The sequence below is a fragment of the Alligator mississippiensis genome, chromosome 1 (assembly GCF_030867095.1).
Source record: "Alligator mississippiensis isolate rAllMis1 chromosome 1, rAllMis1, whole genome shotgun sequence".
In the NCBI taxonomy this organism is placed as follows: Eukaryota; Metazoa; Chordata; order Crocodylia; family Alligatoridae; genus Alligator; species Alligator mississippiensis.
In genome coordinates, this window is record NC_081824.1 from 368,089,709 (window position 1) to 368,106,759 (window position 17,051).

At 40.8% G+C, this 17,051-nt stretch overlaps 1 protein-coding gene across 4 annotated transcripts in view; it reads left to right on the forward strand.

The window, feature by feature from the left end:
* ABCC4 (ATP binding cassette subfamily C member 4) overlaps nucleotides 1–17,051 on the forward strand; it is a 259,297-nt gene that overhangs the window by 169,520 nt on the left and 72,726 nt on the right. For all 4 annotated transcript variants that reach the window (XM_019486948.2, XM_019486949.2, XM_014597004.3 and 1 more), the window contains 5 exons: nucleotides 5,441–5,591; nucleotides 6,975–7,094; nucleotides 9,189–9,299; nucleotides 11,693–11,793; nucleotides 12,697–12,888. In XM_019486948.2, coding sequence (XP_019342493.1) covers nucleotides 5,441–5,591; nucleotides 6,975–7,094; nucleotides 9,189–9,299; nucleotides 11,693–11,793; nucleotides 12,697–12,888 — 675 coding nt within the window. The remainder of the gene's footprint in view (nucleotides 1–5,440; nucleotides 5,592–6,974; nucleotides 7,095–9,188; nucleotides 9,300–11,692; nucleotides 11,794–12,696; nucleotides 12,889–17,051) is intronic.

Sequence of the window (17,051 nt, forward strand, 5' to 3'; positions counted from 1 at the left end):
GCCAGAAAGAACACTCTGCTGCTCAACTTGCTGCTCAGTTGCCCTGGGGCTGCAGAGCCAAAGAGAAGTATAGTCTGGCCTCTGCCATCAGCCAGAGGACTAAGCTCTCTCTGCTGGGTTGAAATAGTTAACTATTTATCTATTATGTAATTAAAAAAAATATTGTTAGGCTTAAGTCACTTGGAGTGCTTAGTGCAAGCAGAAAAACAGGATACAAATATTTTAAATAAATAAATAAAAGTCCAGAGTTGCATTAACAAGTTTTAAAATCATAATGTTGCAAAACAATATAGATGCTAGTGTGTACTGTGTGTTGTTATACATATTAATTTGTTTACTTACATAGGATTCCTGACGTAGACTTTTCTCAGATGATGTTGCTCCACCACTTCGTTGTATTAGCTTTCTGTATATGGCTTCTGCTCTTTCAGGACAGTTTCTACATGTTTTTAAATGTTTCTTCATTCTTGTTGCATTGTTAGCATACTCCTGCCCGCAATATTTACATCTACCAACTTCCTTCCTTCAGTGGCTTGAACTTCACTATAATGATGCCACACACTAGTTTTTTTTCTGATTAGGCATTATTATGACTACTTCAAACCAAAAACATGAAAAACTAACAGATCGTATACAAACACTTCCAACTTCCCCCAACTCAAGGAAAGAAACAAGACACTGCTCTGTACACTTGCTGAACTGCAAGTGAAACAAAAATTAATCACAGGTTTAGTTTGGTTTTGCTTTCACTTGCAGTCTGAGATGAAATAAGAATTTTAGCTTTTGGTTTTCATTTGACCTGCGCAGCCAATTAGGTGAATAATAACTTGATAACTTGATTTTTAGTTTGGATTATTATGTGAATGTATTTACCCTCCTGTTTACAAATCAGTAAAATGTATGTACTCTCTCACACACTTCCTAGGGATAATTATCTGAAAAACATTACTTACAACTTTGAAACTGCCAAGCTTGCCTAATATTGTATTGGCATCCATTCATTGTTACTAATGAATTTTATGAAACAGTGAATTTTTAGAAATTGAAAATTTCCCATGGAAAAATAAAGCACTTCAAAATTTTCTGCTCCACATCTCTGCTTGCCAAGTGCCAGAGCGTGCATGCACAGGCATTCCCTGGGTACGAGTAGCAGTGGCACAACTATATACCGCTGCTATTTGTTCCTGGGGAAATGCACGTGTGTGCTCATCTGGATGTGCCCTCTAAGATTGAAAAAGGATGTAAACTTTCTTCCTTGTAACCTGACTGCTGCTGCTTTTCCCTGGCTCCAAATTGCTTTTGCTAACCTTCACAGAATTTCCCTGCTGCTGAATTGCCACTAATATCTGGGCTTAGTAAGCTGAATGAAATTGTTTGCCAGGCTGGATCAGGCCATGTAGGCCATTGGTTGCCAGCCCCTGCCCTAATCCATAGGGTACTTGCCCAGGAAGCAGGAAACCCAGAATTGGTTTAAATCTTCTCTTTCACTTCCTAAGAACCAGGCCATGGGTTAAGGAGGGCCAAGATCACCTTTTGCCCCTTTTGTTGAAGCTGTTCCACTGGACTATCAACATTGAAATAGTCATGGTGTTAGGGGGGAAATAAGTCAGAAAGAGCTTGATTCTGTGACTCAGGAAAGTGAGAAGATGCTTTGAAGGGAGAGCTCTAAATCCTTCTCTTCCTGAGGGTGTTTCTGAATTTTCCTTGAAACATCATAAAAAAATGATAGATTTGAGGCACTTTTTAAAATAGTTTCCTCCTCTGCTTGAATTACTGAAAAGTAATCGTGAAATTCTCTCACAAATTTGAGGAGTAATGAAACATATGAGGAGCGAGAGAGAGAATGAATCCTTGACTTGGGCACCTAGAATTGGCAAAAGGAGTAACATTAGGTCATGGAGGATGAACTCTGACACCTGCCATAGAGGCTTGCAGAAATCAAAGCTGCAGTCAGTATCATATACAGCTTTATTCACTTTATTACATAAGCTAAGACCATGGCCAACATTTGGCAAAAAGCAGTGGATTCCATCACTTTGCAAGAGTTTGCAAGTACCAGGAGAGTGTGTAGTACAGCGAAGAAAACAAGTAGCTCAGAGGAACTCGGTGTTGGACTAGTAGACAAAAATTGTAGTCCCAGCTGAGTGCAGTGTCATCCTCAAAGGAAGTGGGTGTTTATTTGCTTTAAGTAGGATGCAGGTGCACAATCAGTGTGGTGCCAGAAAGTTACATCAACACTGAAAGATAAGCCACGGTTAAAGATAAACGAGTGAAGCTCAGGACATACTGTGCTGAGCTATCCTCACTAAAGGAACGGATGGATAAACAACAAACAGTATTGGGGAAAATAGTGTTTAAATTAAAAACGCATCTAACATTTGGTGTCAAAAGGGTACATTCAGTTGAAGGCATGGCATCAAAACAACTGGAGAGCCTTCCAGAGGATAGATGGAATAAAGATTTAAGCACAGAATAAAGCTGAAAGCTCAACCCACCCATGATTCATGCCCTTCAGAAAACTGTTTTTGCTCTAAGATAGAGAGGCTTTGAGGAGCTGGTAGGCTCGTTTTGGGAATCAAACCACAAACAGATTTTGCCAAATGAAGCAAATCAGCTTTGCTGAGATGTGTCCTGGTGCAGTTGATATGTTTCATTGGGCTAAACAGATATTGTCTATTGTCCTGCAGGGTTGGACCCCTGTTCCTTTGGGAGTGCCTCTGCAAACAAGGGGATCCTGGGGATCCCCACTTGCAGAGATATGCTCAGGGATTCTGACTTGGAGCATACCTCTGCAAACAGTGAAACGTGGGCAGATGCTCCTAGGTTTTAGGGCTTGATCCTGCATGCCCCAGGAATTCCCTGGGCATGGAGGATCAAGCTTTAGATGCATATGGATGACAAAGTTGTGTTAATGTAAATTACAATTTTCTCATTTGCAATTTTGCAGTTTTAAATATTCAATCCCAACTTTACATTTCCTTAGAATTTTACATTTAGTTTTTTGGCTTGTTGTTTAAAAATGGGGAAAGAATGTCATTGTGTACAATAATATCAATATTCAAACATTCCAATTTTTGTTTTATATTTTACACCTCTCTGAGATGACTGCAGTTGGGAAGGATTATATTCTCACCTTAAAACCACTTTTTTACCCCCTGGGAATAGGCTTTTGGCAAACCCTTGGAGAAACGGCACTAATCAGTTTGAACAGCATTGTACAATCTATCTAGCCTGCAGGGTCATCCACACAGGGCAGTTCCTGCATGTAGGGTTCCCCAAGGTTCCAGAAATTTGGTGATACAGAAGTGGAGGCAGTGTTAATTCCCATAACAAGCCACAATTAACACTGCCACTATTCCCTGCTGTCAAATTTTGTGGCCCTCTGATCAGCCCCATGTGATGGATCTGGTCTGCAGGCCATAAATTGAGTACCCCTGGTTTAGAAGAACTACTCAGGGTATATACACAAGTGCAGGCCGTCTGTTTGGGAGGCACTCTACTTCATGATGCTGTACACAAAGCACCATGACTTAGGCCCCCATTGAATCCAGTGTGGGTTCCCCGTTGGATGGCGGGGCTCAGAGCCCACCTTCATTGGCCCAGGCCAGCAGGTGGGAGTGCTCCAGCAGCCTCCCTCCCCCCCATGCAGACCTAGCCTGGCTACCCCTGCTGGGCTTTTGGGGAAGCTAGGCTGTGCCTGTGAGGTGGCAGGGAGGGCTCTGTTCCCACCCTGCCCACTCCAGCTGCAGCATGGCAGCCAGGAGGTTGATTCTATCAAGATGCTCGTGGGGTGGGGAGAAGGAGTGAAGGGAGCTGCCCACAGCATATGCCTGGCTCCCCCCAACTCTGCAATGAGGTAGCTGGGGAGGGGGCACGTGGTAAAGGGGGGCTCCCTTCTTCCCCCCCGCCATGTAAGGTTTTGACAGTGGCAGAGGCTGCCACACCTGGAGCTGGGGCAGAGTGGGGGAAATAGAACCTGCTCTGCAGTCATGAATGTTTGTTATGTTACCGCTTTAGAGCACTTTTGGGGGCCTTATTCTGCAGAAAAGGTAACTTCTGTAAATGTCCACAAACTGTGAATCTCAGTAGCACATAGCTAGACTTTTGAGAAGATAATAATCAGCCTATTAGTTTTATCCAAAATGTTATCTCACGTTCTCCTACCTTCTTTCAAGGGGTCTACTAGAAGTTCATGATGTCTTTAACCAAAGCGGTTAGTTGTCAGTTGTGAAACTAAGTAATTAGAACCTTTCACTTGCCTTATACAATAACTACTTGATTATAATCTAAAAGCAGTTGTCTGGCTTTCAGACTACCTCATTAAGAGTTAATTTATATGCAGGTTTTGTTTTTCCAAAAAAGCACACATGACTGATCCACCCTATCATAAATTTTGTAATGATAAGGTGTTGCTGGCTCATCTAAAATTCCATCCAAAGGTGGTGTCAGATTTTTACTTTAGTCATCTTAACAATCTTTTCCTTCCCCTTATTTTCATTGTTGTAAGACATTGTTATATGAGCTCAATCTCAGTAGTGCTGCTCCTATCCCCAGGGCAGTTTGCAACATATTATAGATTGTCATTGCTAAAGCTCCAATGTGGATTTATTATTACTTTTTTAAAAAGTTCAGATGACCTCCTAATTCATTCCTTGAGCAGCTTTCTGTGCTTCCTTTTATGTGTCTGACTGATAGTGTCCAGCAGATGTCCTGCAGAGGCCTCTGGTCTGTGACTGTGTAGGAGTTAGGGCAAGTGGGGAGGGTAAGAAGCTTGCAAATTCGGGCATAAGAAATGTGGAGTGGGGGATGTTTTTCAGATATTGTCATTCTTGTGGAAGGCCAGCGTGGGCATGGTGAGACTCTTTAGCCCTGTCTAAACTTAAGACAAATGGCAGATATGGAAGAGGAGAGAAGTTAGTTGCATTTTGGAAGAGAATGGTTTTGGAGTCTTTTTACTGAGTTCATCACCCACTAGTGTCAGAGTACAAATGAAATGTGAGCTGCTCTATGCTAACATTTCTATCTTGCTGCTTTTCCTGATGATTTACAAAGGGGTCTGACAGTGGTGCTGGCATAAATTTAAAAATGTGACTTCAGGGACTCCTGAACCATTTAGTCCAGTCCTTTGCCCTTATAGACAAGCATTTAATAAATATTTGCACAAAATGGTCCTTAAGAACATCCTTTCTGGCCTCTCTCACATTCACTCGCATCAGAACAGCAAACAAAGCAGGCTAGTACAATTAAGGCAGAAAATAGAATAAACTGTTCTATCAGTCTTCTTATAGTTTGAAAATAAATGCGATCTAAATAATGTAAGAGTTGTTAGTATTAATTGATGGTAATTCTTACATCTCACTATCCAGTTGCACTTTGCAATTATTTTAAGTACAATTCTATTTGATATGGAATTTTACTTTTTCCCCCTTTGTTGTTGCAGACTCTCCTACAGATTTTTGGTGTGGTGGGTGTAGCAGTAGCGGTGATTCCTTGGATACTCATCCCTTTAGTTCCACTTTTTATTCTTTTCATTTTTCTCCGACGATATTTCTTAGCCACATCGAGAGATATTAAACGCCTGGAATCCACAAGTATGTAGCTTGTATAAAACTGGTTTAAGTTTGAACTACTTTTTATTTCATGGAATGGTAAAATTCTGTACACTATCTGTTGATCAAGATTTTTTTCTTTTGTTCTTATTGTCTTGGATCTCAGCAAAAAAAAATTCAAAATTTGTAGGTACTTGCTTAACTCCTGTTTCACCCCAGGGCTAATACTCAGGGAATTTTACTTGGGCTGCACACTGAATAAAATTAAGGACATGCTTAACTGCTTTGCTGAATCCCACACTTAGTTAGCTAGCTACATATAGTATCACTAGCAAATGGTTCATCAAGAATGATGGGGGGGGTGGGGACAGAGATGAATGTCCGGCCCCTGTCTACCCCCCACCCCCTCCCAGCACTTTGGGTCCAATCCCGTTCCTCCCCCCACCCACTGCATTGGGTCCAACCCTGCTCCCCCCACTCCCCACCCCATGCCGTCTCAGGTCCGACCCCGCTCCCCCCCTCCCTGCTGCTTTGGGTCCACCCTGCTCCGCCTTTTACTATGTTAGAACTAGTAAATTGCCCATCAAGAATGATGGTGGGGGGGCTGGAGTGGCTGGAGCCCTGAGTCTGGCCCTACACCCCTTTCCGCCCACCCCCCTGCCACTCCTTGGCCAGCTCTGCTCTACCCCCCACCACCACTTCAGGTCCAGCCCTGCTGCTTCCCCTCCCCCCCCACTTTGGGTCTGACCCTGCTCCTCCCTCCCTCACTCCCCCACCGCTTCAGGTCTGCCTGGCTTGTGGCCACCTGTCTCCCTGCTCCCTCCCCCTTCCCTGCCCGCCGCCTCCTCCTCCTTGCCGACTGTTCTGGGGGGTGCTGCCACTGTGATCCTCACCCTTCACCCTTAGGCAGGGAGGCAGGGGGGAAGCCCTGTTGCTTGAGCATGTTCTCCACTGCCAAACTTCCCTGGCAGTGGGGCAAACTTGGGCCTGCCGAGCCCAGTCCACCAAGCCAATCACCTCCTGTCCTCTCAGCAGCGCAGGCACAGTTGACCAGAAGCGTTATGGACAGACAAACATACAGACAGACACAGAGACAGGCAGACTAAGCCTTTTATTATATTAGAATTGTTTGTGACCTAGCCTCACAATTAACAAAGATATCATGCGAGTAATAAAAGACACAAAACAGGAAAATTTTGAACTTGAAAATTGTGTGAGAATTAATTTTCACTCATATCCAAATGGTTGTAGTGAGTAACAGGAATTTTAATTAAAGATACTATATATTTACTGTAAAGATTCAACAAAGTAGCTTGCATCGGTAAATACACAGTAGTAGTAGGATTAGAGATTACTCTAGCACAAACATAAAAAATTAAATACTGCCCTTCAGCTAAAGTGGGATTCTCCTTTTTCACTTTGCAGCTCGAAGTCCAGTATTTTCCCACCTGTCATCCTCTCTCCAGGGACTTTGGACTATTAGGGCTTTGAAGGCAGAGCAAAGGTTTCAAAAATTATTTGATGCTCACCAAGATCTTCACTCAGGTTTGTAATGAATTAACATGAACAACCAAGTTCTTAGCTCTGTAGGAGGGATATATCTTCTGCCCCCAGATGCACATATTCCACTTACATTTAATTTGGTAGGAATTGTGCATGTCTCTCTCTAGGGCAAAATCTCCCTATTATTATTTTCCCTGGTTTGATCATTCATTTTAGGCTGTATTACAATTTGAGATACCCAAGCTTGTATCTTTAATCATCTATAAAATAAACATTTTAAACTATGCCTGATAAGGATATTTAGGGAATCCTTTTTCTTTCACTATATACCATTTTGGGGAGAAAAACAATTTTCACTTTATAATATTTATTTTATAAAGCATATCTAATAATAATGATGTGCTTTTAAACAGTTTCAAATCAGTAAATACGTTTTTTAATTCTTTGAACAGTTTTCATAGTTCCTTGCCATATAAATACTGATTTGATTACAGTTATTAATTTGATTAAAGTCATCTTGGCTATAATATTAATACTTTGTAAAAAAAAAAATAAATCTGAATTAGATTTATATCATGACCTTTAGCAATGAAATTAACCAAACTAAGTAACAGGAAAGGTTACTGACCTTTTAGTAAATTATTCAAGTTCCTGTAAATATTTCTTGTAGGAATTTGAATAATTTACAGGTGAATAAGGAAGAAGAATTAATATCTTATTATTGTTAGATAAGATGTTCAACTTCTATCTGCCTTAAGGTATGTAACTATACCCTAAAACACTTTACCTATCATTTTTTAATTAATAAAATCTAAGACCCACATTTACTGTTTGATCACCTAGCCTGAGCTGTCAAAAGGCATGGAATCTCAGCCTGCTCCCACCCCCAGGTGAAATTGTGTCTTGATTTGAGGACCTCAGCCCACTGCTTTCCTTACTCCCATGTTCCAGGAAAATAGTGTCAACATCAAAGCAGCTTTTCAAATTTCTGTGCGGATATTTCATGTTTACTGTGGCAGCTGTGGGTGGTAGACCCAATAAAGATTCCAGCTCCTCTAAAGCCCCATTTTGTAGTTCATTTTCCTCCCCAGTGGATCTGACTCCTTATGGTCTTTCAGCTGTTTCTGCCCTAGAGCCAGCTGTAGACCGACCAGTCAGAATCTGCAAGGCTGCTAGTCTAAGAATCAGTCTGCGTAAGCAAAGCAAGTAATCAGGGAGCCTATTCTAGTGTACCTAAGAACAAGCATAATAGTGAGACTGTGCGTAAAAACTCCACTGTGTAAACAATGATTGGATTAGCCCTTGTGTCATGGCTTCACACTGAGACCTCATGTTCAGTTGCATATCCTTTCACTCCTGAGTTCTATTAAGAGTCATCACATTCCTGAGTATGGTCCTCCTATCTGCATGTATATCATTAGTGCGTTGGATTGTATTAAGTTGCATTTTGTTTGAATAATCCCAGTCTACCACATGATACCCTACTGTGAAATTTTAATTTTTACATCTATAACCTCTGTTCCTGGAGGAAGGCAGGGTATAGATGCACCTTACAGACTAACTAAATCAGAGATGCATAAACTTCATCAGAGCTCACTTCATCAGATGCTGTTGTAACTGGCCCTGTGTTTGAGTGCTTCAGTTTCTATCAGTGTTTTTATACTGTTTTTTTTCTTCAGCCTTATACTAAATTACATATATTGTGTTATAAATGTTCAACTAAGTTGACGTTTATTGTGACACATTTTATCTGAAAATTAAGTGAAAGAAAAGCTGTAGTATTTTTCATTACATAGCTCTCCCCTCACCTGAAGTCTTCTAAAGTCCATGAGAATATTTTTCCATTGACATTAGTAGATTTTGGTCCTTTTCTTTCTGCACTCATTACTATTAAATACGTTAACTTCAGCTGTGTTGAGCAGTACAAAGATTAGTATCTGAAGACTGGTCAGCCTTCTCTAGCAAAGCAAAGCATGTTTATCACCAGGGTCACTGCCCCCGCCTCCCGCCCCTGCCCCCCCGCCCCGGGCCCCCCCAGTCTCCAAGAAAGTGATTTGCTGAATTTTGTGGGATTTGCCATGGAACTTATATCTTCTGTAACTTGTTGTTCTTTATGACTTTTACAACACTCTTTAGAGGCTTGGTTTCTATTTTTGACAACCTCACGATGGTTTGCTGTGCGTTTGGATGCCATCTGTGCCATCTTTGTTATAGTGGTTGCCTTCGGTTCCCTGCTTCTTGCAAAGAGTAAGTATACATGTTAGAAATGTTTACACTGTAATTAATATTTATAGCAATGTCTAACTCATTTTCAAAGATTGCTTCTTCTACTAGTTTAAGGATTGCAGTTGAGTTTTTCTTTCTAGATCCTGATCAGAGGGTTGGACTGCGTCTCTTTAAAAAAATGAATAAATCCTGAAGATGATTCAGACTTCTTCAGATGATTCAGACTTATCACTTATTATCTTCTTCCAAAAGGAAAATGATATCTTGTCTACATTATTTAAATCTAGCTGCAGGTTGAAAGATGCAGCTCAAGTGACTTGGATCAGTGAGAGATGCCTATCCCAGAAGGGAAATTGTCCTGTAATAATTTATGTGTTCGTTGTCATTCTCGTACAGTCATTATTTTATTCATCATCCTACATGTAATTGAGGTAGATATATTAACTTCAAAACTGGATGATTACTAAAAAAAGGAAGGAATTAACTTGGACATGAAGATTAGTGTTAATTTCCTATTTTCTTTCCTTTGGTTTTCCTTTAGATACATTTTATATACATAATCCATATTACGCATTAGAAAATTAGGAAATCTTGTCCTTGGTAGACACATTCTTGGCTGGGATGATATAGATGTGAACAGTCTTGTTTGGGCAGAGGGTTGGAGTAGATCAGTGGTTCTCAGCCTTTTTCGTACCAGTACCCATTTGCCAAGATAGATGGCTTGTCCTGACCCACACCCCTCTGACCCTGTTGGTAACTGACCCACAGTCCCCTGGCCTCCCAGGCCATGCTGGACCTCTCACTCCCAACCTGCAGCCTCCTGCCCCCTCAGCCCTGCTGAAGGGGGCCTCCAGCTGCCCCCGTCCCACTTGGGCCACAACATGATGGCTGCAGTGGCTCTGGCTCATGCAGATGGCAGCAGAGTGAATAGGCCTGGCATGGGCTGGAAGGAGGAGGGGAAGGGGAGGCCTGTGGCACACCTGCCCTGGGCTGGCATGCACCATGCCAGGCAGCCTGGTCACAGCCCCTCCCACCTTCCAAGCAGCGTCTCCCAGCTGCCCTGCCCCTATGAACACAAGCACCAGTCCTAATGTCGCCAGTCTAGCCATGCAGCTCTCCCCTGCCCCTTCCCCCATTGAAGGGGCAGGTGCCTTCCCCCTGCCTTCCTGCCCTGCTGCAGCCTTGGTGCCCAGCCATCTTCCCCCAGTGTTAGCAGGCACCCACCCCCTGCCACACACCCATCCCCTCCCCACACACACACATGCATGCACTCACGTACATACCACTCCCTCCAGCCCCCAACAGTCCCCAAGCCCTGGCCCTCCATCCCCCACTCAGTGTGCACTTATCTGCATCTGGCTGCTGGGGCTGCTCCCACAACCCTTCCTGGCTGTGTGATGATCATGCCCCAAGCAGCCCCTTGGAGGCTGGAATGCTGCCAGCCTGAAAAGGGAAACCTGCACTTTTGCAATTTTTTCTGGTACTTACTAATGACCCTTTGAAATATTCTTGCAACCCACTTTTGGGTCATGACCCATGGGTTGATTAGCACTAGTCTAGATGATGCCCTGAGGTCCCTTCCAACCCTAATTTTCTACAATTCTCTGATTCTATATTAGATAGTATATTGTAATGATATGTTTTATATATTATATAGTATATTGAATGCATTATATAAAAATATATATAGGCTATATTATTTGTATAATGAAATTATATACATTGTATCACAGTGAAGATTTCCTGCTAGAATTGAAGTTACTAGATTGGAATAAAGAGCACTCAAAACCATGGCCTGAGTCTCCTCTCAGCTCAGGATAAGGAGAAAAGGGCGTCTTTACACATGCTCCGGGGTAGGGGACACTTTAATTAGAGTGGCTCTAAAAACCACCCTGGCCCCCTAGCTTTCCACCCCCACATTCCTCCAATGTGGCCAAACTACTCCCAATCCCATAAATTACTCTTGGCACTGTTTGACCAGTATTCACTGGTCCCGGGAACCAGATTGAAGTAAGTCATGGTGGGCAGATTGTGGGGCTAGCAGCTCCATGGGGAGTTTGACAGAATGTGGGGGTCAGTTTCCCCCTCCCCTAGAACTAGGGGCTATTTTTAGATGAACAACCCCTCTGTCTACCCCAACGTACTTCAGACCAGAGGCCTGAGTAGTGAATGAAGACTATTTTCTCTAACAGATTTTTGAAAACTTAAGAAAATATTTGTCGTCGTATTTTTATTTGGCACTTTTGTTTATACAGGTATAAAACTGAGGTGAAAGAAAGCAGTCTGTCCCTACCACTTCAATCATACATTAGTTTCAGAGAGGAGCTTACTGGAGTTTTGTGTTGTTCTATAAATTCTTTTCTGTGTTATTCTATAAATTCTTCTTTGTGTTTTGTTTTTAATTTATGCTCCAGCTCTGGATGCAGGACAAGTTGGTTTGGCATTGTCCTATGCAATCACTCTCATGGGAATGTTCCAGTGGGGTGTTAGACAAAGCGCTGAAGTTGAAAATCTGGTAACATTTATTTCATTTTAGTCTTTTCAAATCTCTTTGCTGTTAAGTGACATAATATACATTAGAAATGTTATTTTTGCATTGGGGCTAATGGAATTTTTAGGACCCTGTCACTTATGCCTAAAAGCTTATGCCTGTTGATGAATATTTAAAAAGTATTAATTTTTTATTGAATTCACTACTTTGCTATATAAAATAAGTCGATTTTTGGCGTTTCCCAAATATATGTAGTAGAACATCCTAAAACAATTTATGCTATATATGAGGAAAATATATGCTGGATAGTAAGCTTTTAAAATTAACGTGGAAGCAAACAAATACTATAAAGAGAACACACTGCATCAGAAAAAATGACTTTTTCATTTGTAGTGACAATTGAAATTTACTTGTAATTATGATGATTTGTTGCAACATAGTGCAGTATATACACCTAGTATATTAGATAAAAAGTAACACATCCTTATGTAACAATAAATAATGCTAATAATAGTCTTGTGTTATATTTATACTGTATAGCACATTTGCATTTTCAAAGCACTTTCCAAACATCAGTTAATAACACTGATAACACTTACCTGAGGAGTGAGGAGAGACTGCCACATATTTTTGTGTGAATTAGTGGAATTCACTGATTATGAGTTTGAAGAGCAAATCAAATCAGGTGCTAAAAATACGTATACACTTAAATATTATGCTGGATTGGAACCTATGTTAGGAGGAAAAGGCAAACCCTTCCACTTTTTTATTTCTATTTCATAAATACAGGACATTGCCAAGATCTCTCCTTTGCAGAATCTGTGATTGAAAGAAAAGTTCTATGATCATCTTGCATGCAATGTTATAATCAAAATATTTTTCAAGATTATAAATAAACAGGGGTCTGTCGCTTTTATGACTTTCTAGATGATATCAGTAGAAAGAGTAATGGAATACACAGATCTTGAAAAAGAAGCTTCTTGGGAGTCCAGTAGGCGCCCACCACCTGAATGGCCAGCTCAAGGGATGATTGCATTTGAAAATGTTAACTTCACTTACAGCTTAGATGGACCTTTGGTGTTAAGGCACTTTTCTGCCTTAATCAGATCAAAAGAGAAGGTATGCATTTGCTGCTTGCTTCAACTGGACCCAACATGTTGTTTAATATTAAGTGATATAGAATATAGTCTTAAAAGTGTAGTTATGTTAGTAATAACAAAGAAAGAAACACTTTAGGGGGAATACAAGTAGCTTTCTGGGGTTAATAACCTACCTTGTAGTTTGAGAAACTAAGCAGTTGAGAGGGTTGAAAAGTGCCATTTCATTGAGCATAAATGTTTCATTGGAAACTCCTTGGATGTGACCAACTTTCAGAGAATCCAAGGCAAATAGGGCCAGAGTTGTTGAGGAAGAGGGGTAAAGATGCAAAGAAATGGCATGCTGATGGTGCTTTTGTGCTGCTGGTAGTTGGCCCTGGGGAATGCCCCTGCACATGCGATCTGGCATCTGCCAAGTTGCCCTGGGTGCAGTAGGGGAGTCTAGGGCCAGCACCTGGACTGGACCCAGCAGCCTTACCTGGAGTCCTGGGCACCTCCTGGGGCTCCAGCAACAGTGATCCAGGTATGTGGAGCATGGTTGGTAGGCCAGAGTATGGCTCTAGCTGGCTAGGCTCTGGTTTCAGGCAATGCTCTCTGTTGCCACTTGCACCACCTTGCTTTTTTCTGGAGCAGGTTTTTTTGACACCGGGATCTCCCAATGTCAAAATAATCCACTGCGCTGCAAATTAGCAGTGTGGTAAACACCTGCATAAGTAGTGCATGCAGTTTGCAGTGCTGCAGATGGGTCTGCAGTGCCACAAACCACACGTGTGTGCTTGTGGGAATGTGCCTAGAGTGTGAGAGGTAATCCATTTTCATAGATGGATAAGGATAATTAAGAGGAAGATGCATGCATGTACATGATGAAGAGAGGTAGATATTTTATGATTGAGGATTTTATTTCAATTCCTTTCACCTGCCATGATTAAATTGGTAGTTGACAGAAATGTAGAAACAAAATCTTCCTTGTCCAAATTAATCTCCCTCTTTCTTATTCTGAGACTACCCCAACTTAAAAAGTATCATTACAGAGGGAGGTCTCCATTATAGAAAAAAAATGAAATTACAGGAACTCAGTGTCAGTTCAGGCTTTGCTACATTTCAAATGTACACACACTTTTTTAAAATTAAGATTCCTTACTTGGGAGCCTTGTCCTACTCTGCCCATCACTGCCCTGCCCTATTTGAAATTCATCTTCCATTCAGCCTCAAACCATTCCATGAATGCCTCATGCCCCCAGAAGCTGGGGGGTTATGGCGAGCTCCCACAGGTGGCAGCGGCGCTGTCGGTGGCAAGAGTGTGATGGCACTAAGTAGAGAACTGCTGCAGGCAGCCTCAGCGCTGTTGGCGGTGGAAGGAGGGGGGCGAGCGCTGACCAGCAGTTGATAACCACCCGCAGATGTTGCCGGCAGCAGCGGCAGCGGCCAGTGGTGATCACGGACCGCCTGCAGATGCCACTGGCAGTGTCGGTGGTGCCTTTTCACAGGGGGTGCACTGCCATGCTCAGGGGCTGCACCTGCACCCGCGTGCACCCCCTACACGTCGCCAATGACCCATTCCATTCCTCAAGCAAACCATTTTAGTAATATGTATGTTACAAGAATTTGGAATTTCAGTGCTACACAGAAGCAATCTGGTGGTAATAAGTAGTTAGGAACTCAGGGCAGGATGTTTGCAAAGTGTAGTAAAAAGGATTATTTTTCTTTCCTGTGCTTTTCTCACCTTTTGGCCAGCTCTGTAGAAGTTATAAGCTACCTAGTATAATGGTGATAAGAAGATGTACATTTTTTAGTAGGAGGTTGGTGAGACCAGAGTAAGAAACAGAAATAAAATAAAAGAGCAGATGAAAAAGAAAAGAACAGATGCTAACAATGTGTAGCTAAATACTTGTTGGGTTTTTTTGATCTATGTGACTCCTGTGGGTTTGCCTTTCTAAAAGAATTTTGCCCAGTTTGAACCAGTTGCTACCTCTGGAGAGAGATTTGGTGTTTTTTTCCTTCCTTTTTGAAACTATTGTTTTTGGTAATGTTTTGCGAAGTATTACAGCAAGCTGCAGCTGCTAAAAAATAATAGGCTCCCAAGCAACTACTGTACCTTTCCTAGTTTTTAATGATGGAGAAACATATTTCATTGTCCTTATCACCCTGTCTAGACTACAGGTTCACCTGTACTAGGAGTGTCACACTGGTATACTGTACTGGAAAAGTGGTCTTAGTGTCAAAGCAGCTATATCAGCACATCTGTGTCTCTAGTAAAAATCAACAGTGTAACAAGCTTTAGTGATACAAAAAGCTTTCTCATTTGGGGCTACTTCCCACATGATTAGCGATGTCAGATGGTCTGTGACCAGCATAGCTATTCCAGCAGACACCTGTAGTGTGGACTGAAGGAAGAACTTGTTCAATTTTTTATTAAATGAGTATTCCAGTGCTGCCCAATCCCTAGTATAGACAGGAATGTAGGCAATAAAAGTGGTATTTAAAAGCTATAAGGTAGTTGCTAAATGGTATTCAAAACCATGTTAGTATATGCTGGCTACAACAACAATTTTAGGTTGGCTAATAATTTGACAAACAGTAAAATGATTAGCCCACTTAGTACCACATAGGAAAAGCAAATTGAATGAGATATTTAGTGAACATAAGCATCCAAAGAAAATAATTCATAAAAGAAAATTTTGTCCTCTAAGAGCTGTTTCAAATTCATGTTGATTTTTTAGCAGCTTGTTGCCATTTTGACCGAAAATACAAATAGATATAACAACTCAAACACAGTCCTTTCATTTGATGCCAGCCTGAAAGAGGGATTTTAACAATTTTCAGAGCAGCTGCACTTTTATTTTAAGTATCACTTTATTTGTTTAATGTTTTTCTTTATGCTGCTAATACAATATGGTGTATCATTGACATTTCAGAGGAAACAAATGAATTCTTGTTCTTATAACGCTTTTGTGTGTGTGTTTTTTCCCTTCTGCTTTTTCTTTTTGATTTTTACTTTGAAAGGAAAAGGAGTTCGAGTATAATTGTTTGGGCACAATTTCCCTTTTTTCTTTTTTTCAGTGATCTAAATTCCAACATACAATATATGCATATATTGGTGTGTATGTGAGCATGCACCTACACACACACACACACACACACACACACACACACACACACACACACACTCTTAGATTAATTGTTTAATAAAGTTATTGAATTAGAATCGTTAAACTGGATAATATGAAAGGATTTTTTTACTTTTATCTCCCGTGTCACTCCTTACATTTTATTTCATAGTGCATTGTATGGTTTTAAACAGCGGTTTATTCCAGTTTCTGGAGAGCCCATTCATTTAATCTTTCATGGAGTTTTTTTATTTCCTGGTGTTTGTTGTTAAGTTTCCCTTTCTTTACTTTCATTCCAGTACTCCTTGTTATTCTCTAAATTTGCATATCATATTAGTATATACTATATGATTGCCCTCCCATGTTTGTACTCTTAATATACTCATAAATTATTGTCATATTCCCTTCTAATCATTTAGGGAAGCTGTATTGTACATATTTAACCCTATTATTTCCTTGTAAATCAGTATCTCCATCTCATATTAATTTTTGTTGCTCTTCTTTGAACTCCCTCTAGCTTACCAGTAGCTTTCTGAAAATGTGGTCCCTAGAACTGAATGTAATATATAACAGATGCTGCCAGATCAGATCTGTTATAGCAAGTTATGCCCTCCTGTACTCTGTGATATAGTTTATTGGAAAATGCTCAGGTTTCCTAAGTAATCCCTTACATATTTCTTGCTGAAGACAGATATTTTTTTTTTAAGAAGTTTCCTTTCTGGGTCATATTTAGTCACCATTACTTGTCATCCCTTTTCATTCCTATTAATGAACCTACTTTCTCTCCAGCATTTTACCATTTCATGTATTGAAAAGTCTTCTTAATTGTATTACTTTAGGCATTTCCATATGTTGTATTTTTCTTGTCTTTTGTTTTCTCTGAAATTCTTTACTGAGTGACTATATTTGTCTGGTAGCTTCTTCATTCTTTTCATTTCCTGTAGAGACTTGGCATAATTTGAGTTTTATTTTTTATAATTTATAATTTTATAATTTTTATAATTTCGATGTCTAAAATCAATGGCCATTTTAAGCATTTGTATCAATTTTTAAATGTTTCAGGGTTATGCGAAATTTG